The 23,770-nt window shown below is 52.8% G+C and overlaps 1 protein-coding gene across 2 annotated transcripts in view; it reads right to left on the reverse strand.

Annotated features, from left to right (window-relative positions):
- The window catches only part of LOC308171590 (receptor-type tyrosine-protein phosphatase F), a 112,746-nt gene that overhangs the window by 12,135 nt on the left and 76,841 nt on the right, over positions 1-23,770 (reverse strand). For both annotated transcript variants that reach the window (XM_080546464.1, XM_080546463.1), the window contains 8 exons: positions 23,449-23,705; positions 22,570-22,651; positions 21,199-21,423; positions 15,754-15,908; positions 12,198-12,310; positions 9,031-9,128; positions 1,659-1,782; positions 1,186-1,361 (listed from right to left, as the gene is read on the reverse strand). In XM_080546464.1, the coding sequence (XP_080402590.1) occupies positions 1,186-1,361; positions 1,659-1,782; positions 9,031-9,128; positions 12,198-12,310; positions 15,754-15,908; positions 21,199-21,423; positions 22,570-22,651; positions 23,449-23,705 (1,230 nt within the window). The remainder of the gene's footprint in view (positions 1-1,185; positions 1,362-1,658; positions 1,783-9,030; positions 9,129-12,197; positions 12,311-15,753; positions 15,909-21,198; positions 21,424-22,569; positions 22,652-23,448; positions 23,706-23,770) is intronic.

Below are 23,770 nucleotides of genomic sequence, written 5' to 3' on the forward strand. Positions count from 1 at the left end.
TCTGACAGTGACAGGGAAACAGAGCAGCCCTGTTTCCCTTCCCATCACTCACACTCACACAGACACAGACACAGAGACACAGAGACACAGACACACAGACACAGACACAGAGGTCTGTGTGTGGTCTGTGTGTAGTCTGTGTGGTGTGTGTGTGGTCTGTGTGGTCTGTGTGTGGTCTGTGTGTGGTGTGTGTGTAGTCTATGTGGTGTGTGTGTGGTCTGTGTGTGGTGTGTGTGGTGTCTGTGTGGGGTCTGTGTGGTCTATGTGGTGTGTCTGTGTGGTGTATGTGGTGTGTGTGGTCTGTGTGGGGTCTGTGTGGGGTCTGTGTGGTGTGTGTGGTGTGTGTGGTGTGTGTGGTCTGTGTGGGGTCTGTGTGGGGTCTGTGTGGTGTGTGTGGTGTGTCTGTGTGGTGTGTGTGGTGTGTGTGGTCTGTGTGTGGTGTGTGTGGTGTGTGTGGTGTGTGTGGTCTGTGTGTGTGTGTGTGGTGTGTGTGGTGTGTGTGGTCTGTGTGGGGTCTGTGTGTGTCAGTGTGGTGTGTGTGGTGTGTGTGGGGTGTGGTGTGTGTGTGTGTGGTGTGTGTGTGGTCTGTGTGGGGTCTGTGTGTGGTGTGTGTGTGTGGGGTGTGTGTGGTGTGTGTGGTGTGTGTGGTCTGTGTGTGTGTGTGTGGTGTGTGTGGTGTGTGTGGTCTGTGTGGGGTCTGTGTGTGGTCTGTGTGGTCTGTGTGGGGTCTGTGTGGGGTCTGTGTGTGGTGTGTGTGTGGTGTGTGTGGTCTGTGTGTGGTGTGTGTGGTTAGTGAGTCAGTAGTAGTGGCAGCAGTAGATCCCCTCCAGAAGGCTGGGCCGGGCTGTGACTCATCAGGCCCGTGTGATCAAAGGAAAGAGGGAAGACAATCTGCTACCTAGAACAACAGGGCATTGTCAGACACATTCCAGGAGACGGATAGAGGGGATAGGAGCATACGCAGGAACCCGCAGGTGACAGGCAGACTTTATCAGTAGAAAAGAGCCGCTGTACGCAATATCGAATATCTATTCACAAAGACATTTCTCTTCACAATTGGTGATTACAAATAATTAAATATTTCTGGATATGGCTAAAATCCTGGATAGAGGCCACTCCCCCCCCCCCCCCCTCCCCCTCCCCCTCCCCCTCCCGATATCCACTCAGAGGATCTCAGGTGCTCACCCTGGACTTCTCCTCCAGACGAGTCATCATGACGATGGTGTTGGCTCTCTGCTCCCACACCATCCTCCAGAACTCGCTCAGCGTCTCTGGCAGCGGGCCCTGCGTGGCGATGTAGGCGTTCTGCTTCCTGTAGCCGTCGATGTAGTTGGCGTTGACATAGTCGCTCCCCGGTACTGCTGCAGTGGAGGGGGAGGGGGGGGGGGGGGGAGCAGAGGGGGGTATAATGAGATTAAGGACATCTGAGGATGTAGGGAGAATGTAGAGAATGTTCTTCGATTGGGGCGTACTATTCACAATACACGGTATCAAGTAACTAAGTAAGTAAGTGTCAGAATACAGAACGTTCAGAATACTCGATTCAGGAAAAACAAGCATCGACTTGTGTGATTAAAGTAGGCCGTGTTCAACGCCCGTTTGTCAGTGAGTGGCGTGGTGCTGTCTGAAACGAGTCACACGGCGGAAGGGTTCTTTACCGTCGACAGAGGTGAGCACCACTCTGGAGTGGTCGTAGGCGATGACATTTGCATAACGATTCTTTGGCTTGTTGACTTCCATGTTGGAGTTCTCCCAGGTGAACTGCTGGGCTGGATCGATGGACTGTATGAGGGGGAAAGGGCGGATAGAGAGAGAGAGTGAGAGAGAGAGAGAGAGAGAGAGAAGGAAAGAGAGAAAGAGTCATTAAGTCCCCGGGGGATCAGGAACATTGATAAGTGAGTATTTCAACAGGGGGTTAAATAACGGCTTCACAGTCAGGAACCGTCAGGCCAGCCAGCCTCTTTCAACCCCTCCCCTGTGACTGTCCGTATTGAATTACCCACTTCTGACTTCCAAGCAATCACATGCGAAGCTAATGGCGGCCTTCCCCCCCCACCCCACCCCTTGCGTAATGCGGCTCGTTGGGCTGAGAGACACCGCTGGGTTGGCTCTGTATTGATCTCAGGCGATATGGGACGGTCTCCCCCCCTCCTCATCCATAATGTCATGGAGTCTCTTGTTATTCCACATCGATCCCTGCGCGGCTCCGGCCGGAACCGCGTCCATCAACTCCCAAACCTTTTCACCTCCCAGACCGTTGGGGGGAAAACGAGCAACGCCCTGCTCTTTGTACCCTACACTGCGTATCTATACGTCCATTAAGGCGACTAGTATGTGGCCCCTAGTTGAACTACCACAATGACTGATACAGTCGACATACTACGGCGAAAAAAACCTGTTTCTCTCAGATGGAATTCAGGGTTCTTTTAGGGTGCGCCTCCAATGAGATGTTACATATTTTATGTAGTGCCGTTTTGGAGTCAGGAGCTTTATGTTATTCATGAGACGTTCAGAAAGCCGCATGATAAGACCGACAGAGAGAGATTATTCGGAGGTGAATGTCCCACTGAATCAACCAGCTGCCCTCCGTAGCACCGTAAACAAAGGCAAACCCTTATAGAGCCCTAAATTGCCCCGATAGTAAAGAAGCCATTTCGCAGTGGTGCAATCACTGATGAGCACCACACTGCCATTTCTGTTTGCCAGCGGCCTGGAGGTTTGAAAAAGGGGACATTTAATTTGCAGTCAAAACATGTCACACTCCTCGGACAGTTTTGAGAAGACGGCGGGGCATGGTAGACTGATGACATCTGGCAGACATGAGGAGGAGAGGGTGGGAAGAGGAGAGGAAGGGAAGAGGAGAGGGTGAGAAGAGGAGAGGAAGGGAAGAGGAGAGGAAGGGAAGAGGAGAGGAAGGGAAGAGGAGAGGGTGAGAAGAGGAGAGGGTGAGAAGAGGAGAGGAAGGGAAGAGGAGAGGAAGGGAAGAGGAGAGGGTGGAAGAGGAGAGGGTGGGAAGAGGAGAGGGTGAGAAGAGGAGAGGAAGGGAAGAGGAGAGGGTGAGAAGAGGAGAGGGTGAGAAGAGAAGAGGAGAGGAAGGGAAGAGGAGAGGGTGAGAAGAGGAGAGGAAGGGAAGAGGAGAGGGTGGGAGAGGAGAGGAAGGGAAGAGGAGAGGGTGAGAAGAGGAGAGGAAGGGAAGAGGAGAGGGTGAGAAGAGGAGAGGAAGGGAAGAGGAGAGGGTGGAAGAGGAGAGGGTGAGAAGAGGAGAGGAAGGGAAGAGGAGAGGGTGAGAAGAGGAGAGGGTGAGAAGAGGAGAGGAAGGGAAGAGGAGAGGGTGAGAAGAGGAGAGGGTGAGAAGAGGAGAGGGTGAGAAGAGGAGAGGAAGGGAAGAGGAGAGGGTGAGAAGAGGAGAGGAAGGGAAGAGGAGAGGAAGGGAAGAGGAGAGGAAGGGGAGAGGGTGGAAGAGGAGAGGGTGAGAAGAGGAGAGGAAGGGAAGGGGAGAGGGTGAGAAGAGGAGAGGGTGAGAAGAGGAGAGGGTGGAAGAGGAGAGGGTGAGAAGAGGAGAGGAAGGGAAGAGGGTGGAAGAGGAGAGGGTGAGAAGAGGAGAGGAAGGGAAGAGGGTGGAAGAGGAGAGGGTGAGAAGAGGAGAGGGTGGGAAGAGGAGAGGGTGGGAGAGGAGAGGGTGAGAAGAGGAGAGGGTGGGAGAGGAAAGGGTGAGAAGAGGAGAGGGTGAGAAGAGGAGAGGAAGGGAAGAGGGTGGAAGAGGAGAGGGTGAGAAGAGGAGAGGAAGGGAAGAGGAGAGGAAGGGAAGAGGAGAGGGTGAGAAGAGGAGAGGGTGGAAGAGGAGAGGGTGGAAGAGGAGAGGAAGGGAAGAGGAGAGGAAGGGAAGAGGAGAGGGTGAGAAGAGGAGAGGAAGGGAAGAGGAGAGGGTGAGAAGAGGAGAGGAAGGGAAGAGGAGAGGAAGGGAAGAGGAGAGGGTGGAAGAGGAGAGGGTGAGAAGAGGAGAGGGTGAGAAGAGGAGAGGGTGAGAAGAGGAGAGGGTGAGAAGAGGAGGGTGAGAAGAGGAGAGGAAGAGGAGAGGGTGAGAAGAGGAGAGGAAGGGAAGAGGAGAGGAAGGGAAGAGGAGAGGAAGGGAAGAGGAGAGGGTGAGAAGAGGAGAGGAAGGGATGAGGAGAGGGTGGAAGAGGAGAGGGTGGAAGAGGAGAGGAAGGGAAGGGAAGGGGAGAGGGTGGAAGAGGAGAGGGTGAGAAGAGGAGAGGAAGGGAAGAGGAGAGGGTGGGAAGAGGAGAGGGTGGAAGAGGAGAGGAAGGGAAGAGGAGAGGGTGAGAAGAGGAGAGGGTGAGAAGAGGAGAGGGTGGGAAGAGGAGAGGAAGGGAAGAGGAGAGGGTGAGAAGAGGAGAGGGTGGGAAGAGGAGAGGGTGGGAAGAGGAGAGGAAGGGAAGAGGAGAGGGTGAGAAGAGGAGAGGAAGGGAAGAGGAGAGGAAGGGAAGAGGAGAGGGTGGGAAGAGGAGAGGGTGAGAAGAGGAGAGGGTGGGAAGAGGAGAGGGTGAGAAGAGGAGAGGGTGGGATGAGGAGAGGGTGAGAAGAGGAGAGGGTGAGAAGAGGAGAGGGTGGAAGAGGAGTGGAAGGGATGAGGAGAGGGTGAGAAGAGGAGAGGGTGGGAAGAGGAGAGGGTGAGAAGAGGAGAGGAAGGGAAGAGGAGAGGGTGGGAAGAGGAGAGGGTGGAAGAGGAGTGGAAGGGATGAGGAGAGGGTGAGAAGAGGAGAGGGTGAGAAGAGGAGAGGAAGGGAAGAGGAGAGGGTGGGAAGAGGAGAGGGTGGAAAGAGGAGAGGGTGGAAGAGGAGAGGAAGGGAAGAGGAGAGGGTGAGAAGAGGAGAGGGTGAGAAGAGGAGAGGGTGAGAAGAGGAGAGGAAGGGAAGAGGAGAGGGTGAGAAGAGGAGAGGAAGGGATGAGGAGAGGGTGGAAGAGGAGAGGGTGGGGAGAGGAGAGGGTGAGAAGAGGAGAGGGTGAGAAGAGGAGAGGAAGGGAAGAGGAGAGGGTGGAAGAGGAGAGGGTGGGAGAGGAGAGGGTGAGAAGAGGAGAGGGTGAGAAGAGGAGAGGAAGGGAAGAGGAGAGGGTGGAAGAGGAGAGGGTGGGAGAGGAGAGGGTGAGAAGAGGAGAGGGTGAGAAGAGGAGAGGGTGAGAAGAGGAGAGGAAGGGAAGAGGAGAGGGTGGAAGAGGAGAGGGTGGGAGAGGAGAGGGTGAGAAGAGGAGAGGGTGAGAAGAGGAGAGGGTGAGAAGAGGAGAGGGTGAGAAGAGGAGAGGGTGAGAAGAGGAGAGGAAGGAAGAGGAGAGGGTGGAAGAGGAGAGGGTGGGAGAGGATGAGGGTGAGAAGAGGAGAGGGTGAGAAGAGGAGAGGGTGAGAAGAGGAGAGGGTGAGAAGAGGAGAGGGTGAGAAGAGGAGAGGGTGAGAAGAGGAGAGGGTGAGAAGAGGAGAGGGTGAGAAGAGGAGAGGGTGGGAGAGGAGAGGAAGGGAAGAGGGTGAGAAGAGGAGAGGAAGGGAAGAGGAGAGGGTGGGAAGAGGAGAGGGTGGAAGAGGAGAGGGTGAGAAGAGGAGAGGAAGGGAAGAGGAGAGGGTGGGATGAGGAGAGGGTGAGAAGAGGAGAGGGTGGAAGAGGAGAGGGTGAGAAGAGGAGAGGGTGAGAAGAGGAGAGGGTGAGAAGAGGAGAGGGTGAGAAGAGGAGAGGAAGGGAAGAGGCGAGGGTGAGAAGAGGAGAGGGTGAGAAGAGGAGAGGGTGAGAAGAGGAGAGGAAGGGAAGGGGAGAGGGTGGAAGAGGAGAGGGTGAGAAGAGGAGAGGGTGGAAGAGGAGAGGGTGAGAAGAGGAGAGGAAGGGAAGAGGAGAGGGTGGGAAGAGGAGAGGGTGAGAAGAGGAGAGGGTGGAAGAGGAGAGGAAGGGAAGAGGAGAGGGTGGGAAGAGGAGAGGGTGGGAAGAGGAGAGGGTGGAAGAGGAGAGGAAGGGAAGAGGGTGGAAGAGGAGAGGAAGGGATGAGGAGAGAAGGGAAGAGGAGAGGGTGGAAGAGGAGAGGGTGGGAGAGGAAGAGGGTGAGAAGAGGAGAGGAAGGGAGAAGAGGAGAGGAAGGGATGAGGAGAGGGTGGAAGAGGAGAGGGTGGAAGAGGAGAGGGTGAGAAGAGGAGGAAGGAAGGGGAAGGGAGAGAGGGTGAGAGAGGAGAGGGAGGGAGAGGAGAGGAAGGGAAGAGGAGAGGAAGGGATGAGGAGAGGGTGGGAAGAGGAGAGGGTGAGAAGAGGAGAGGGTGGAAGAGGAGAGGAAGGGATGAGGAGAGGGTGGAAGAGGAGAGGAAGGATGAGGAGAGGGTGAAGAGGAGAGGGTGGAAGAGGAGAGGAAGGAAGAGGAGAGGTGGAAGAGAGAGAAGGATGAGGAGAGGGTGGGAAGAGGAGAGGGTGAGAAGAGGAGAGGGTGGAAGAGGAGAGGAAGGATGAGGAGAGGGTGAGAAGAGGAGAGGGTGGGAGAGGAGAGGAAGGGAAGAGGAGAGGGTGGGAAGAGGAGAGGGTGAGGAAGAGGAGAGGGTGGAAGAGGAGAGGGTGGAAGAGGAGAGGGTGAGAAGAGGAGAGGGTGGGAGAGGAGAGGAAGGGAAGAGGAGAGGGTGGGAAGAGGAGAGGGTGAGAAGAGGAGAGGGTGGAAGAGGAGAGGAAGGATGAGGAGAGGGTGGAAGAGGAGAGGAAGGGATGAGGAGAGGGTGGAAGAGGAGAGGGTGGAAGAGGAGAGGAAGGGAAGAGGAGAGGGTGGAAGAGGAGAGGAAGGGATGAGGAGAGGGTGAGAAGAGGAGAGGAAGGGAAGAGGAGAGGGTGGAAGAGGAGAGGAAGGGAAGAGGAGAGGGTGAGAAGAGGAGAGGGTGAGAAGAGGAGAGGAAGGAAGAGGAGAGGGTGGAAGAGGAGAGGGTGAGAAGAGGAGAGGAAGGGAAGGGGAGAGGGTGGAAGAGGAGAGGGTGGGAAGAGGAGTGGGTGAGAAGAGGAGAGGGTGAGAAGAGGAGAGGGTGAGAAGAGGAGAGGAAGGGAAGGGGAGAGGGTGAGAAGAGGAGAGGGTGAGAAGAGGAGAGGGTGAGAAGAGGAGAGGGTGGAAGAGGAGTGGAAGGGAAGCCTGCACTACTCCTCTGACAGGGATCCTGTGTGGCTCAGTTGGTACAGAATGGCTAAAAATGCTTAGGTTGGGGGTTCGATTCCCGTGGGACCGATATATTCTAAGAAATGTATGCACTCACTGCGGTCTAAGTCGCTTTGGATAAAAGCGTTAGCTAAATGCCATATATTATTATATTACAAGAGGGGGAAAAGCACTCAAGGACGATAATGATAGTATATCATTAGAGAGTGCTATGTGGGTAAGACGGCCACATATCGCTTACACGAGAAAGACAACCTGTCTGCCTGAGCCTGCATACACCTCCAGATTGACAAACACTGCTCATTAGCGCGACTACACTGCTCCTCTCTACGCCTTAGCACGCCCACAGTGCACAGAGAGGATTCTGCCCGCATAGAACTGAATTAATAAGGCCGGAAATCGTTGGGTTTGAATAAGGGGATTTCTGTTCTGTTCTGTGCGGTCGATATCTTGTGGGCCTGCGTGGGCATGAGCCTGGCCCCAAAACACCCAGACCCGCGTGGGCACCAACCAGGCCTGGGTGCTCTGGGCAGGCTGATGTCCACGCAGGCCTGGGCAGATGTCAACAGAACAGAACAGAAGTGGTGGGTGTGGGCATCCAGCCTGCGTGGGCCTCAGCCGGCCCAGAGCACCCAGGCCTCTCCAGCCTCCAGCACCCAGGAGGAGGGAACCGCAGGAGCAGCCGGAGAACGTGACCGTGACAAAACTGACAGAACTGTGCCACACTGCCTCCCCTGGCACCGGGACGGGCACCGGGACCCACGGCCATCTGTTTGGCCGAGGAGGGGGTCTCCCTTAGGTCAGCACGGTGGAGGACAGGACTGAGGTGACCGGTGAAAGCACACAGTCACACAAGGACTGGCATAGGGTACAGGGTGTTTACACTGCTTGAATAGGGTGTGGGAGGAAGGTGTTGAAGAGGCAGTGGGCATAGAATCAATATGCTTAGACAAAAGAGGTTTTCCTCCTCAATAACACAGTTGAATGTGGCACCGCTGCAGCACGAGGGACATGGCTGATTAGCCAAAATGGAGACAATGATAAAGACATGGGTAAAAAACACCCAAACGCCGTTCTGTAATCAATGATGTCTCATCACCCCCTTTTCTCTCCCCGTTCCCATAGGCAACTAACCTATTGCTCCCGCTTCCAGCGATCCTTTCTGAAAATGTGCCACTTTAAATGCAAATTTCCTCCTTTTTTAGGAGCGAGACGCTGACGAGTGATAATCCCTCAGTGAGTTGCACAGAAGAGACTGCGGAGGAATAACATTCTTCCGGGGAAAAATAAGACGCACTCAGGTTGCTTAAGCGACCTACGCCTCCTTGGCTCGTACTCACGAGCGATGGCGCTGGGTGGAGATGACAGTTTAAGTGGGTGTTAAGACAACTCAGTCGGTGTCCGTGGAGTTGATTGTTCGGTTGAGCACCAACTGCTCAATTGCACCAACTGCGAACTAATTTCATTAACATGTAATGACAACAATGTATTGTGGAACAGCATGTTTATACAGTAATGCTGTTATTGAGTAACTACAGAGTCACTAACTACATGGGTATAGGGGCAACGTCAAATGTTTCTAGTGTCTATAGTGTTAGTGTAGGTATTTTACATTACGTACATTACCATTTAGCAGGCACTTTTATCCAAAGGGATTTACAATTAGAGATTACAGGGACAAGTCTCCCTGGAGTAACTTAGGGTTACGTGCCTTACTCAAGGGCACACTAGTGGTGGTGTTCCCAGGTGGGACTTCTGACCTTCTGATCACCAGTCCAACTCACTATCCCCCAGGCCACCACTACCCCGTAGTATAGGGGCAACTTGATGTCAGACGTTTCTAGTGTGTCTAGTGTCTACAGGGTCTCTTACCTCATACTCCTGGGAGAAGCGGAGGCCGTCGTTGGCCTTCAGGCGCTCTATGTGGTCAGCCAGGTCACTGACAGGGATGGGGGGATGCTCCCTCATTCCTGAAGAGGGGAAGAAGGAAGAGGAGAAGAAAACATACAGAGAGTGAGACACTGCAGTCTACAAAACAAACACACACACACACACACACACACGTTTGATCACAGGGATGAGTAAGGCTGCCAGAGGGTCCATGAAGTGGCTGTATGTGAGGAGAGTGCACTGTGTTCCACAATGCATGAAGAGAGGGGGATAGCGAGAGAAAAGGTGAGAGAGATAGAGAGATAGCACGTTGTGACATCATCATGCTGGGCGTGGCAGGGGGTGGGGGGAGGGGGGGCAGTGATGCTCATGAGTGACTGGGCATGCTCCTGAAAGCAGGAAGCAGACATCTCCCCGACCACACAATGCTACGTTGGTGTCGGTGGTGGGATCCAACAGGATGTCAGCGAGAGTCAAGAGCCTCACATCTAAACACATCAGTCTCACTGTCACTTTCACTTCACAACTCCCCAACAGGTCAACAGCAAACTTTATTCCCCTTTCCAAAGTCCATTCACCACAATAGACAAATTCGCCTCAGCCTTAAGTGTCGTCCGGATTTAATCCTGTTGGGGGGGGGGGGGGGGGAAACCACCATTGCGCTCTAGATCTCTCATCGTGGGTTATTGGATGATTTATTGCTAATCTACCGACACAAATTCCCCGGCGGGTCTGAACGGGGCAAGGCTCTGTGCTTAAATGGATTTGGAAAAACTTAGCCTCATGCATCTCTCCCTGTTGGAAACCGTCGCATGAAAAGATGCTCTGAAGCCACCAAGAGAGTCATAAACCTAAGTGGCTAACAGTGTTTAAGACGTGAGAAGACAAATACATATATCAGGTATCCGCTTTGAGAAGGTACTAACTTCCATTAGTGTGCACATTAGCGTTACTGTCTCTTAAGGCAGAACTGGTTGAGCATGGCTGTGAGGTAATGGGTCATGCTCTCAGATGAATTCCTGCTACAAGCTCATTATAGCCGCAACATTGCCTGCTAATGGTGGCTAATAGTGGGCTTTCCACAGGAGCAAACCACACGAATTACACTCATTTAATAGCAGAAGGCTTTGAGACTATGGCCCTTCAGCACATTAGCTTAAATGTGTGTGTGTTTGTGTGATTGTGTGCGTGTTGAGTCAGGTCTTTCAGCTGTGTTGTCACTTAAGCAGAGAGAGAGAGAGAGAGAGAGAGAGAGAGAGAGAGAGAGAGAGAGAGAGAGAGAGAGAGAGAGAGAGAGAGAGAGAGGAAAGTAATTTAAAGGTAACATGAGGTAGCATAACCACAGCAGAACAGTTTGATTCCCCATTCCAACTTCAGACATCTCTATGTTAACTGAAGTGGATGGATGTTCAGGAGCCTGAGAAGACAATTACATAATTCAAAACACGGAGGCTACTGTACAAGCTTGTGGGCAGAGATGTCTGTCGTGATAGCAGTAGGAGAATGGGAGCAGGGACTGAGTGAGCAGGGAAAAAAGAAGAAAAAAAAGAGGTAGAGGGAGGAGAGGAGGAGGAGGAGGAGGAGGACTGCATATGTGAAAGTACACAGGAGGAGAGAAAGACTAACTTGGAGTGTTGGGGCAGCAGTGAGAGCTGGGACCTGTAGAGAGAAGATGAAGGAGAAGGAGGAACAAGAGAACTATCAATGGAGAGACTACAGGCCTGGGGACCCTCCTCACACACACACACACACGCACAAACGCACACGCACGCCCACGCCCACACCCACACCCACACACACACACACCCACACACACAGAGACGCGAGCACACGCACACACGCACACACGCACGCGCACACCCACACCCACACACACACACAGAGAGACGCGAGCACACGCACGCGCACACCCACACACCCACACACACACACACACACACAGAGACGCGAGCACACACACGCATGCACACACACACACACACAGCTGCTCGAGTTAGGAGTCAGGACAGCAAGCGGCTGGTTAATAATCACGCTACAGTGATCTCAGCTGGTCACTCTCCCTCCCGCGTCTCTCTGACAGAGAGTCAGTGCAGGAGGACTCCCTCCAGTCTACACAGCCCGAGCCCCCAGTATGTCCCCGGCTCATTGGTGGAGAATGAGAAACTGCCTTTGCTGCCTTGCTTTTAACAGCTGGTGGAATGTCTATCCAGCTGGGGGAGATATTGACTGGAACAGTGAAGTAGGGGGAGAGAGAGAGAAAGAGAAAATGGAGGTAGAAAGAGCAGACATAGATGCTGAGAGAGAAATCAGAGACAAAAGAGGTGGTGTGGGAGGAAGGGGCAGAACAACTTCTTATAAAAAGCCCAGCCCTGCTTAATTCCTCTGCACGATTCCAAAGAGGGCTCAGTATGCGTGTGTGTGTGTGTGTGTGTGTGTGTGTGTACCTACAGTACGGTGAGCGTGTGTGAGCTCTTTAATAACCTCCGAGTGGTGCCAGAAGAACAGAGGTGAGGGGCTGACATTTCCTCTCAACCCCATTGTTCCCACCGCTTCCCTCACCTTGACATCAGAGGCAGCAGGACTCATTACCAGTGAGGGAATGAAAGGAAATTCAAACGGGGAGAGGAGGAGGAGGAGGAGGAGATGAGGAGGAGGGAGGGAGGAGAAGAAGGAGGAGGAGGGGGGAGGAGAGAGAAGAGGCGGAGGGCTGATCTGAGCCCGCTGACAACTCTCTCGCGTCATTGGAGGCAGGGGAGGGTGGGGGGTGGAGGAGGGGGGCACGACGACAAATGTGCCACTCTATTCCAGAACACAGTAGGAATCTGTATTCTCCTCACAAGCCTCCACTGTTATCACACCGTATTGGCCACTGGACTGTAGTCTGGAAGTCATGAAATATACATGTAGCACTGTAGGTGAGTAGCGTCAGCTTTTGCATCGGTCGGCAGAAAACAGCCACACTATTAAAATGTGACGAGAGCTCGTCCCAAAGAAGGGTGGGGGGGTCTCTGTCGTTGACGTACAGTAAAATAAACCTTTGCGTGGCATTTTCCTCCATGTACCCCCCACCCCCCTCCCCAAGGACACTCATACAGGACATATAGATGCATGCGTATGAGGAGGAGGGGTGTGTGGGGTCAGTGCAGTACCTGGGGTCTGGTAGTTGAGCCTCCTCATCTCCACAGGGTCTGAGGAGTTGGCCAGCAGGGAGTCCTTCACGCCCCCGGAGTGCTCGTCTTTGGGTAGGGGGGACGCCCGCTTCCTGGAGAGGGTTGGAGGGCAGAGAGGAGAGGGGTTAACAACCCACCAGTTATAAAACAACCGTGTCCCACATCTAGGCTATCTGCTACTTGCATGTGTTCCCACTGTCTGTTATCTATGTTTCTAAACGTTCTAGAATAGCTTGTCATTGGGTTGCCGCTGGTTTAATTTGATTCTGTCTACGATTCTGTCAAGATTCGGAGAGGAAACAGGGGGGCTCAGCGCAATGAGAACACCGACATGGATGTCTCTCGCCCCGGGGCTAAACCAGTGCTCCCGGTTCTTGATGATATTCATGACCCTACTGAAGAGGGGCCTGTTCGAGGGGGGAGAGACCATTACCTCCTATTGAAGACGGAGGGCTTGATGATCTCAAAGAAACTGAAACGCCTATTATTTCCCGGGTTGGGGTTTGTTTGGTGGATAGATGACAGCTGCTGTGTGTGTGTGTGTGTGTGTGTGCATGTGTGTGAACTGGTTTTATGTGTGCATGTATGCAGAGTGTGTCAATCTGCTGTTTACTGGGCTCCCAGACTGAGAAGGGGAAACAGGCGGTTGCAGTAATTAGCCCATCAGCTGGGTGGCACGACACTGGATAATTATTCCAGTCCTCCTGCACCTGCGCTGCCTAGCCCAGACCAGCCTGGACCAGCCGGGCCTGGCAGAGCCCAGCAGAGCGTAGTGCACTCCATCAGGTGGAGAGGAAATGCGCCGGTCCGCACAGGCCGACCGGATTCTAATGTAGAGACAGCCAACATCTGTCAGCGCGCGCGCGCGCACACACACACACACACACACACACACAAATACGGTCACACACGAATACACTCACGCATGCATGCACACACACCCACCACACTGTCTCACGCACATACACGTACACACACACACACACACACACACACACAGCCTGACTACAAATGGAAATGTGCTGCGGGAAGAGTCGGACACCCTGTGGAAATTTCACATTTCATTGCGCTCCATTTGCAAATTCCGAGCGCGGTTTAGCCAGCCAGCCTTTCCTGAGAGCCTTCCACCATGGTGAGGGGAAAAAAAAAAAAAGTACATAAAGCTATAGTAGGGATTTACAAGGTCCACCTCGGCGCTCCGAAACCAAAACATCACCACCTGTTATCTGATGCTGCTGGGCTTACGCAAATGCTAACAGCGTGACGGCTAATCTTTGACACCCATCTCTTTCTCTCCGGGTGAGTGCAGAGCAGAGCAGATCACATCCCTTCCCTCCCCCCACACTGCTGGGGTGTGGAAGATGAGCTGGGCCTGTGTGATCCCCTCCTCTCCTCTGGACAAACAGAGCCCAACGCTACGCTTTAGTGGCGGGCTAACTTCAACATGGCAGGCATGCTCAATGGAGGTATTCATCCTGAGCTATAAAATGAGGGTAAGGTGTGTGTGTGTGTAGTGTGTGTGTGTGTGTAACATATGTGTGTGCTCTGTGTGTGTGTGTGAGAGTGTGTGCGCGCTGTATGTGTGTGTGTGTGTATGTGTGTGAGAGACACAGAGAGAAAGAGAGAGAGAGAGAGAGAGAGAGAGAGAGAGAGATAGATAGGGTGGGTTTAATGAAGAGAACTAAGCCCTTTGTTAAGACTCAGCCGTGATGAAAAAGTGAAAGCAAAAAAAAAAAAAGGAAAAAAAAGAAAAAAAAGAAAGGCCAGAAAGGTTTTCACAGAGGAAAATGTCAGCTGAGACGATGGGAACATTTCTATTTCAACGGCTCCCCCACCTGGCATTTACTGTACAATGGACCATTCAGAACCAAGGGGGAGACAGGGGCAGGCCGACTTGGCATAGTACAGATGGGGGGAGGGGGGGGGGGAGGGGGGTTAACCTTGAAGGGGCACACCGGACAGACGCAATGGAACAGCACAGACACACACCTCACGAGAAAGCACGTACAGAAAACAAGGACACGAGACACCGGACATGGAACATGCACTAAAAACAAACAAAGTGACCAAGTTGTTTCTTTGGATCCCAGTACTGAAGGGCTGCAGTGTCTGCTGTATTTTTTCCCTTTTTCTTCCCCAGCTTCAGCAGCATACAGGTTATTGCTATATATATAAACGGGGCTAAGAGAATCCATTGAAGGTGCCCTCTTTTCTGTTCAATCAACGACTAGTGTCTGAGGAGGAAGAAAGAGAGCCAGCAGACCCTGCAGTCCTAACAGAGGATGGATGGGCGGGTGGGGGGATTGGTGGATGGGTGGGTGGCGGACCAACTGCACAACGAATGGTAGGGTCCTCGAGGGGGAGGTTGGTGTGTGTGTGTGTGTGTGGGGGGGAGGGGGGGTGGAGTCATGGCTGAAACGTGACAGTGACCGGTACCCACCTTTCCTGTTTGCTGCTTTCACAGATACAGGGGGAGCGGAGAGAAGAGGAAAGACAAGGGTCGTTATTAGAGGTCAAGAGGTCACAGGGCGGAGGGGAACACAGGGGGAGAGAGACTCGGAAGGAGACTTTAGCCAGTGTGTACCAACCACACCCCCACTCCGGGGTCTCCGGGGGCCGATAAATAACCACTCACAACAGTATGTCGGAAAAACAAGACGTTGATATTTCGGTTAAGGACCTACAGTACAGGGCCTACAGTAACAGGGCCGCCATTATCATGTCGGAAGACCACAGGCCACTTCCTCTGGAACGCCGCTGTTTGTCCGGATGGCCGCGATGGCGCGTGCGGTTTGACATGTCCAAAAAAGGTGAAATATAACTATTCCAGGGGTCTGCGGGTAGAACCCCGGCCCCCCTACGGTTCCTCCTGTCAGTCGGGTCGCTACGGCGTAGCGGCGCTGACACATCCTGAGGCGGAGGCTGGGCCCCACAGCGGTGAGCCTTCTGAAAGCCTATTATTAGCCTGGCCTGCCTGCGTGAGGCGCTACAATAGCTAGCCTCTGTGGCACAGCGGTCTACAGGCTGGAGATGACAGGTCAGAGAATGGCCCCTCAGAACAGTGCCGTGGCAGAATAGGGATGGAGCCGTCAGTGTGTGTGTGTGTGTGTGTGTGTGTGTGTGTGTTAGTCTCTGTGTGTGTGTCTGTGGAGGGGGGCTGTATGAGGCCACCTTTCTTCAGTGAGGAGTGATAGGTAAAACTGGTGACAGGTGAGGAAGCAAAGTCCTTCTGTCTCTGAGGTACGTCACAGTTGAGTCGAATGGGTTTCTAAACAAAGTCCCACCTTCCGGACCAAACTTCAGAGGCAGGTGTGACGTTAATAATGTCATAAGGTAACGTCTTCAGATCTTTCAGTCTCACGAAAAACACTCGTCAGGTGCAGAGTTGCAGGAGGGGTGACACCACCCCAATCCCTGATGCAATGAGCGGTAACCTGCATCGAGGGGGTGTTTTTCACACACACACGCGCACACACGCGCACGCACACACGCACACGCACACGCACACGCACACGCACACGCACTGAGGCCTCACCTCTTGAAGAGCAGGATGGCGATGACGATGATGATGATGAGCACCACGGCGAGGACTGGTCCCATGACCCACAGCATCTCCGGCTGCTCCACGCTCCGAGCCACGCCAGGGGCCACCTGGATGGGGTCCGAGTACGGACTGGCCGAGAAGGTCCTCTGTAGGGAGAGGAGAGGAGAGGAGAGGAGAGGGTTAACAAGACATACTACATGTACTGTATCTGAACCCGTGGTTTAGTGGCGCTGATTTAACACAGTGCAGAAGGGACCACACACTTTCATCTCCAGGCGTCCTGCCTCCATCCCCCTAACCCGGTTAGGCATGTCTTCACTTTGACTGGAGTCACATGCTAGCTATGGAATGTAGAGAGGGAGAGAGGGGGAGAGAGAGAGAGAAAGAGAAAGAGAGAGAGAGAGAGAGAGAGAGAGAGGGAGGAAAGAAAAAGACAGAAAATGGAAAGGGAACAGAGTGTGTGTGTGTGTGTGTGTGTAGGTGTGTGTAGCAGCAGAGATAAATGGGGGCAGAGTAGAGGACTCATCTCCTCTTCATTAGTGTTCATACCGTGACGGAGAAGGAGTGGGGGACCAAGGGGAGGAGGAACTATTCCCCCCAGTTTTAAATAAGACATCTTCCTGCTCTCTCCTCTTTAAATGAGGGGGAGAGAGAGAGAGAAAGAGACAGAGAAATATATATATAGAGAGAGAGACAGAGAGAAAGACATAGAGAAATAGAGAGGGAGAGAGACAGGCAGAGAGAACGAGAGGCAAGAAAATGAGACAGAAGGAAGGAGGAGAGGTGAGAGACAGACAGAGGGAGAAGAGAGAGAGAGAGGTGGGAGGCAGGGAAGGAGGGAGGAAGAGGGATCAGGCTGTCATTAGCGCTCAGCGTGTCGCCTTTATCTGCACAGGAGCGGGTATGAAGACAGATAGCAGCCCCCAGAGGGACGGCCCTCGCCTCTCCTCGGCTACCAGCATGCACTGGGAGCACCGGGGCGCCGTAATCCGGATCATTAGACGCGCGGCACTCTGCTCTTAAACATGCAGGGAGATATTAATTGGAAAGATAAGCAGAAATTAGCTGGAAGAGACCCAAGTCATGGAGGTTCTGTTATCTGTCATACTCATGGGCCAGGCGGGGCGATGTGTGTTTATGCATGTGTGTGTGTGTGTGTGTGTGTGTGTGTGCTCTAGCATGTCTTAACGCGTCTATGTGACTGAGGGCAAGCAACGAGATAAACGGTGTGTGTGTGTGCGCGTCTGTGCTTCATCATGTGTCCGACGCGTGTACACGAATAACGTGCAAAACACACTCCGGCATGTCACACTGGGAGAGCGCAAATGTGGAGATTACCCAAACTAGGCCACGACCAAAACAGCTGAGCAGCAGCGGTACGTAGCCGCTAACCGCTAGCATCTCCGCTATGCCAGCAACCTACTCTGGATAAACAATGCATATGTCATGTGGATGTTAGGCTGCGTCTCTGATGGAACCACTCTCGCCTCGGGCACTTCCCCCGCCCCCTCCCTCATCTCCATCCCTGGCTTCCTTCCTGTCCTTTCTGCACCGACAGAAGAGTCCCAGGAAGGAGGAGATAGAGCAAAGAGAACAAAAGAAACTTGGGAACTTTTGTGTAACAAATGACTGCAGCTGTGCCTGTGCCGCTTTGCCAGAGGAGAGGAGAGGAGGAGAGGAGAAGAGAGAGGAGAAAGGAGAGGCAGAACAAAATTAGAGTGCTTTCTGCCAGTCACGCGAAACACTGGGATCATCCATTTGAATGGCCCTATCTGATAAAAGCTCAGTCACGCAGCCTCTAATGCCTCCCTACTCTCAGCGCACACTGACAATGGTAATAAAAGAATGCATAAGTGTTGTGTGCTGTGCTGTGTGTGTGTGTGTGTGTGAGCGAGCGAGAGAGAGAGAAAGAGCGCGTGCGCGTGATATGAACGTGTGCGTGCAAGTGCGGTGCTACACGGCTCGTGTGTCCTGACTGAGTTATTCTGATTCCGTTTTTTTTCTCTCTCTCTCTGTGTGTGTGAGTGAGCGTCTTCCTCCGGGTCCGTGACAGTGTGAGTGTTCCTAAGTGTTTGTTTGAGACGGTAAGTTGAGTGCGGGGGCGTACGGCCGCCAGAGAGAGGATACGAGAGCGGGCAGAGAGGAGCTTAGGAGTTTCAGTGACTGTTTGTTTGTCATCCAGCCCCGGGGTGCGGGGAGGCAGCCGTAGACGGGCGGCCGGGCCGGGGATCTCGCTGGGAACACGGGTACCGCGTCTCGCTTTCGCGTCTCGCACACACCGACCGAGCTTTGCTCCTCGTCTCTTCAGAAGCGCTTCAATAACCAGCAGTAGCGAGTACCAGACAAACAAGTCATGTCAACACACACACATTATACAGATGTATTTTATTATTATTTTATTTTTTTTACCATGGGCCGGCAGAGGGCCTGCTACACATCACACCATCCTTATCGTCTGTGTGTGTGTGTGCGTGCGTGTGCATTGTGTGTGTGTGTTTGTGTTCCCCGGCCCTGTTCCTCTGAGTGCTAACACTAATGCACACAGCCTTTATCTGTGAGGAACAGAGCTGCAGCCGCAGGCCTCTACTAACCCTGCTAGCTGACCCCCCTGCCTCCCCTCTATCTCTTCTCTCCCTCTCCTCATCGCCGCCCCCCCCCCTCCCTTCCTCTCCTCTTTCTGTCTCACTCGTTCTCTCCACCCCTCACCCTCTTCCCGTATCAACACTCCACCACACCTCCTCTCTCTTCATCCCGGTCCCCTAACATGTGTTTAAAAAATGCGTCTGTCATTCCCGCAATCACACATTTTGTGTTCTCTCCGTCTCTCTGTTCCTCCCTTCGCGACACGCCACACGTTTATCAAAGGCACTGAGGAGCTCAGTTTTCCTCCTCTCCTCTCACCCCCCCCCCCTACCCATCACCAACACTAACAGGACACACAACAACAATCTCGCTCTTCCCTCTCTCTCTCTCTCAACCCCCCCCCCCCCCCCCTCCTTTCACACACACCACACAGTATCAGGTCCCTTCCTTTTCTCTCTCTCCCCCAGCCCCCTCCCCCCATCTCTCTCTCTCCGTGCATGTTTTAAATTATACTGTTTATACACACCCGGCATCTATCATCCCATTTCACACTTCCTCCGGGTTGTTTATGTGCCTTGGGAGCTACTGACACATGAAGGGACACACTCTCTCTCTCACTCTCTCTCTCTCTCGTCTTCCCTCCCGTCCTCCTTCTCTCCTTCTCTCTCTCTCTCTCTCTCTCTCTCCTCTGTTCAGTCCCTCACCACTGACGCCACCACGGGCAGGCTTGTCGCGGTTTAGGAGGAGGAGGAGGAGGGCGGTAGAAATATGAGGGCTTATTAAACTGCGACGGCCCCTGTTTGATCTCTGCTGGGGGCACTGTAGGGTTTACAACAGGGGGAGAGGAGGGGGGGGCGCGGGAGGGGGGGCTGCCTGTAAAGACACAAGTCATTTACTCCACACTGTGTTGTCTTACTCCGCTGGGCCCCGTTGGGTGTGAGCACCTGCGAGGCCTCTGGGCCTCCTATATCTGTCACTACTAAATCCTAACGCTGGTTTAGTCTCCTCTGTACATCGGCCGAATGAACAACCTCCCGTCCGATAGGTTAACAGGAATCACTAGGATTGATCGCGACCCCCCCCCCCCCCCCCCCTCCCCCTAACCCCCTCTCCCCCCTAACCCCCTCTCCCCCAGCCAGCCACCCTCGTTTATTGTACAGATCAGCACCGGTTTCCACGTTTCTCAGATGAGGAAACCTGATTGATGGAGTGATTGAGCGGAGGGGAGGAGCGTGTGTGCATCTTTCCGCCGAACGTAGCCCGGCGGTTAAGCCGACTGATCCTTCCACACAGGACGCCGGCGTACAGGAACAGAGGAGACGGCTGAGTGGGAGGAGAGTGGCGGCTGACGGGGGGGTTGCGGATCGGTTTAACGGTCCCCTTTGAAGTACAGTGCATCAGGGCCCCCCCCCCTCCACACCCGCCCCCTCTCTCTCCGTCTTAAAGCAGAGAGGAGGATTAATGGTGGGGCTTTAGGGACACTTAGGACTGGTCTTCATGGGAATCATCTCCCTGCGCCTCGGACCGGGGCCTGCTCTCCTTTAAACTCCAGCCGCAGTAATCAATCTACTTCAGTCTCTCTCCACGGTGTGTGTGTGTGTGTGTGTGTGTGTGTGTGTGTGTCTGGGGTTTGGCCATACGGATCTGGCTGCCACCGAGAGGCACAGCTGTTGAATATGCATGGCGAGCGTGGTTCCAGGAGCCCTGAGCTATCATTGACTTTCATTCTCCTCCTGCGGCGGTGAAGTTTACTCAGACTGTCCCGGGGAGAGATGGGCTCCATGTTAGGGCTGTTTGACGCGAGTGTGAGCACTTGATATGATTAAGGGGCCACTGCGGTCTCAGTTGTCAGGTAAAGCGGTATTAGCCGTGCCACCGCAGGGTGCTGTGCGGCTCAGAGAGCTCGGAGGAGCTTTTCCCTGACTGATGCGGTAGTGGGACATGTCAGAAGGGGCGGAACAAAGAACGATATCGACCTTGGAGAGGAGCCTTTGTGCTGCTCATGGGCTAATGTCAGCTAACTCTAAAAAAAATAATAAATACCTTGGGGTAGTGGAGGCCTAGTGGATAGTGAGTTGGACTGGTGATCAGAAGGTCATGAGGTTAAGTGTCAACCTGGCAACACCACCGCTAGCTTGCCATCATGTGTGTGTATGTGTTTTCGTGTAGTAATAATAATAACTGGAAATGTAGTTTCCACACAAAGGTTTGGCAGAGACTTTTGGCTACATTTTGCTACTAGAAAAGCATATCTAATATAGATAATCTGACTCCAATGTAATTATCACTGTGCGCAAAGAATTGTTACATCGGTGCTGATTTAGTAGAAGAAAGGTCAAACAGAGTTAATGTAAATGAGGCTTTGATAATACTGTATACTTCTACACCTATTACAAGGCAGATACGTCATAAAGGGTTCAGGTTAGGGTTACATTGTAACAGAGAGAGTTAGTAGAGAGATAGAGCAATGACCACAGGTCATCCCAAAACAACGCTACTCTCAACATGATGAGAAAAACAACGCTACTCTCAACATGATGAGAAAAACAACGCTACTCTCAACATGATGAGAAAAACAACGCTACTCTCAACATGATGAGAAAAACAACGCTACTCTCAACATGATGAGGACCTCACAACAGGACACAGGAAAGACAAAGAATATATCCCGTTCCTCCTGTTCTATAGACTGTCAAGCATGTCAATCAGGAGCTGTTTTGCAAGGAGACCAACAGGGATTCGGTTTGACTCCTCAGGGAGTTCATAGCCATTTTGGTAGAATCGGGTTAGAGTTAGAAGAAGATGGAAAAAACCCCAGATATGGTTCAGAAGTGAAGCGGTGGCAGCCCTTACGTGTTTGTCGCTAGCCTCCTCCTCCTGGTCCCTCAGCGCTGCCAGGACGAAGCAGAGGACCTGCTGGTGGCCGGGCAGGGGCTTGTTGTAGAAGCCGTTGTACCTCTTCTCATCGCCCAGGGTGAAGGTGGCGGGCAGCGAGGCCAGCTTGGCGGCGATGTACGGCCTGGGAGACTCCGCCTGACGCCGGCGACGGAGGATGGGACCCTCGCCGGACTCCAGCAGCTAGGGAAGCGGGGTCAGAGGGCACAGGTGACGAGGGTCAGCGAGACCGAAAGACTAGGGATATAATAATGAGGTGAAATACCAAAACAGTTCTGTATATTAGTAACGGGAAGTAGTACAGTGCAGTTAGATGGCATAAAGTTACACACACACACACACACACATACTCCTTGATAATGTTCTGTGAAAGAGGGTTTTCAGACAGTGGTCTGAGGCTAAAGGGTCATCTGCTATGGGGTGCCGTACGATCATAACATACTCAATAAGAAATGAGCAGGTCCTCTAGCATTGGGGCTCTGTAGGTGTTTCTAAGGTGTTCCTTCAGATGCAGTTTCGGGGAAAGACTGTTGTGTTGATTCATCTCTGCCAGTTTGTTTTTGTTTTAATGGCTAGGAGACTTCACCTCTTCCCTACGTGTCTACTGTTATTTCTTCGGGGGATCAAGCTGTATTCCAAATAAAACAATACCCGGCGTGTACAAAAATCCAATTAAAATAGTTTTTTGGGCTGAAAGTTGTCTTGAAACTGAGCTATAAAACGTTTATAAAAATTGTTTATATGATGTATATTTATACATTGTTATATATGACAGCAGCTGGTGAAACCGGGAACAAGTCACTAACCAATCAAACATTTTCAGACTTTTATTCTGAAAATGTACTCCTCTACACTAACTAGGTAGTGGTGGGGATTACTCACTGAGTCCATTTGCACTGCAATGTTTTGGCTTGACTAGCGAGTGTGTCATTGATTTTCAACAGCCAGCTGTTGTCACCAGCTGCTGTCACGAAAAAAGAAAGCTTCTTTATCTACCTTGAAACATTCACACTGACTCAGAGCGGAAGTGTGAGCCACCCGTTTATGAAGCCTCACCGCACTTTCACACAGGTAGATAATCCGCCACACCTGTAAGGGCTGCAGGCATGATTTCGAAACCAGGTTCTGAACCACCTGACTCACGGTTTTAAAAGAACCAATTACCTTCTTCCTCCCCCAGGCTGACGACAGCAGAGCTAATTAGCCGAGGCGTGTGACTTCATGCCCGGTTGGAGCAGACAAACGCTTTTAGTCACTGGCGCTGTCTGTGACCTTTCACCTGACATTTTAGCCAATCGGCTGATAATTGGCTGGCTGGCCGGCACTCACCTCATCCAGGTCCATCTCGTCTGGGTTCTCCCATCGCCGCGATGACGACTGTGAAACCGGCACTACGACGATGTAGTACCACCTGCCAACAAGAGGAATATTCCATTATTTTCAAAGCTGAAGGTATAATGATACCTGGACCCTCAGACCCATGAGCCTGCCTGTCTGTCTGTCTGGATGTCTCTTGTTAACTTTCTACTTTAAACTTTTCCGGCACTGCAGACCTCATCCACTTTAAAAGTCAGTCCTCAGACAGAAAATCCTTCGCCTCTGCTCCTCTCTACTCCCACCTTGATTCGGCTTTCTGCTAGTTTCCGAGTGGAGAGAAGACATGTCTAACAAGATGGACCCCCTTCAATCACCTGCGCTCAGAATGTCAATCTGCTCGGAGACTTTGCTCTCCTCGACGGCGCAGTAATCTACGGTCTAATCAGAGGGCTCCCCCTTCAACCCTCACCTCGGTTACCGTGGGCGACGGATGGATTCAGCCTGGACCTGGCCCAGACATTCCCACGTTAGGCGTATCAGGTCAGGTGCAATTTTGGTCTGGTGATTTGAGCATTAAGCCTGCACTGGATCACACTGAGTGGATTGAAATGAAGGTCGCTGGTCTCACAGTAAGGTGGTCTTACGGTGTCTTACGGTCTTATGCTGGGCTAGTTAGCGTTTTGACCGGGCACTCGAAGAGGGCACTCGAAGAGGAGCAGCGCTCACAGCTTGGACGGTTTACTCTATTACATTGAGCCTCCTCCCCCCCATCTAGCTGAGTCTGTGTCATATAATCTGTCCTGACCTGATATGTGTACGGGAGTCTTCAGGCACTACTAATCTGGCTTGGGCAGTAGTCTGGTGGACACAGGGGTTGTGGTGGCCACTGACCTGACTTGAGCTGTGGTCTGGACTTTGGGCAGGTCGATGGTGAGCTTGCCCCCCTGGGTCTGCTGGGTGCTGTAGAGGACAGGCTTGGTCTTGAGGAGGTCTGGCGCGGTGCGGATGGACACCTGCTGCTGCAGACCCCCGGCGCTGTTCCCTCGGCTCATCAACACAAAGGAGTAGTCTGTGTCTGGCTGCAGCCGCGTGATGAGCTTCCTCTTCAGGTTCCCCTGCACCTCCACGCTCTGCTGGTTGTACAGGATCTACAGCACACACAGGGAAGGTGGTCACACACACACAGACACACACAGACACACACAGACACACA

This window comes from Nansenia antarctica, assembly GCF_963989245.1.
Source record: "Nansenia antarctica genome assembly, chromosome: 16".
In the NCBI taxonomy this organism is placed as follows: domain Eukaryota; kingdom Metazoa; phylum Chordata; class Actinopteri; order Argentiniformes; family Microstomatidae; genus Nansenia; species Nansenia antarctica.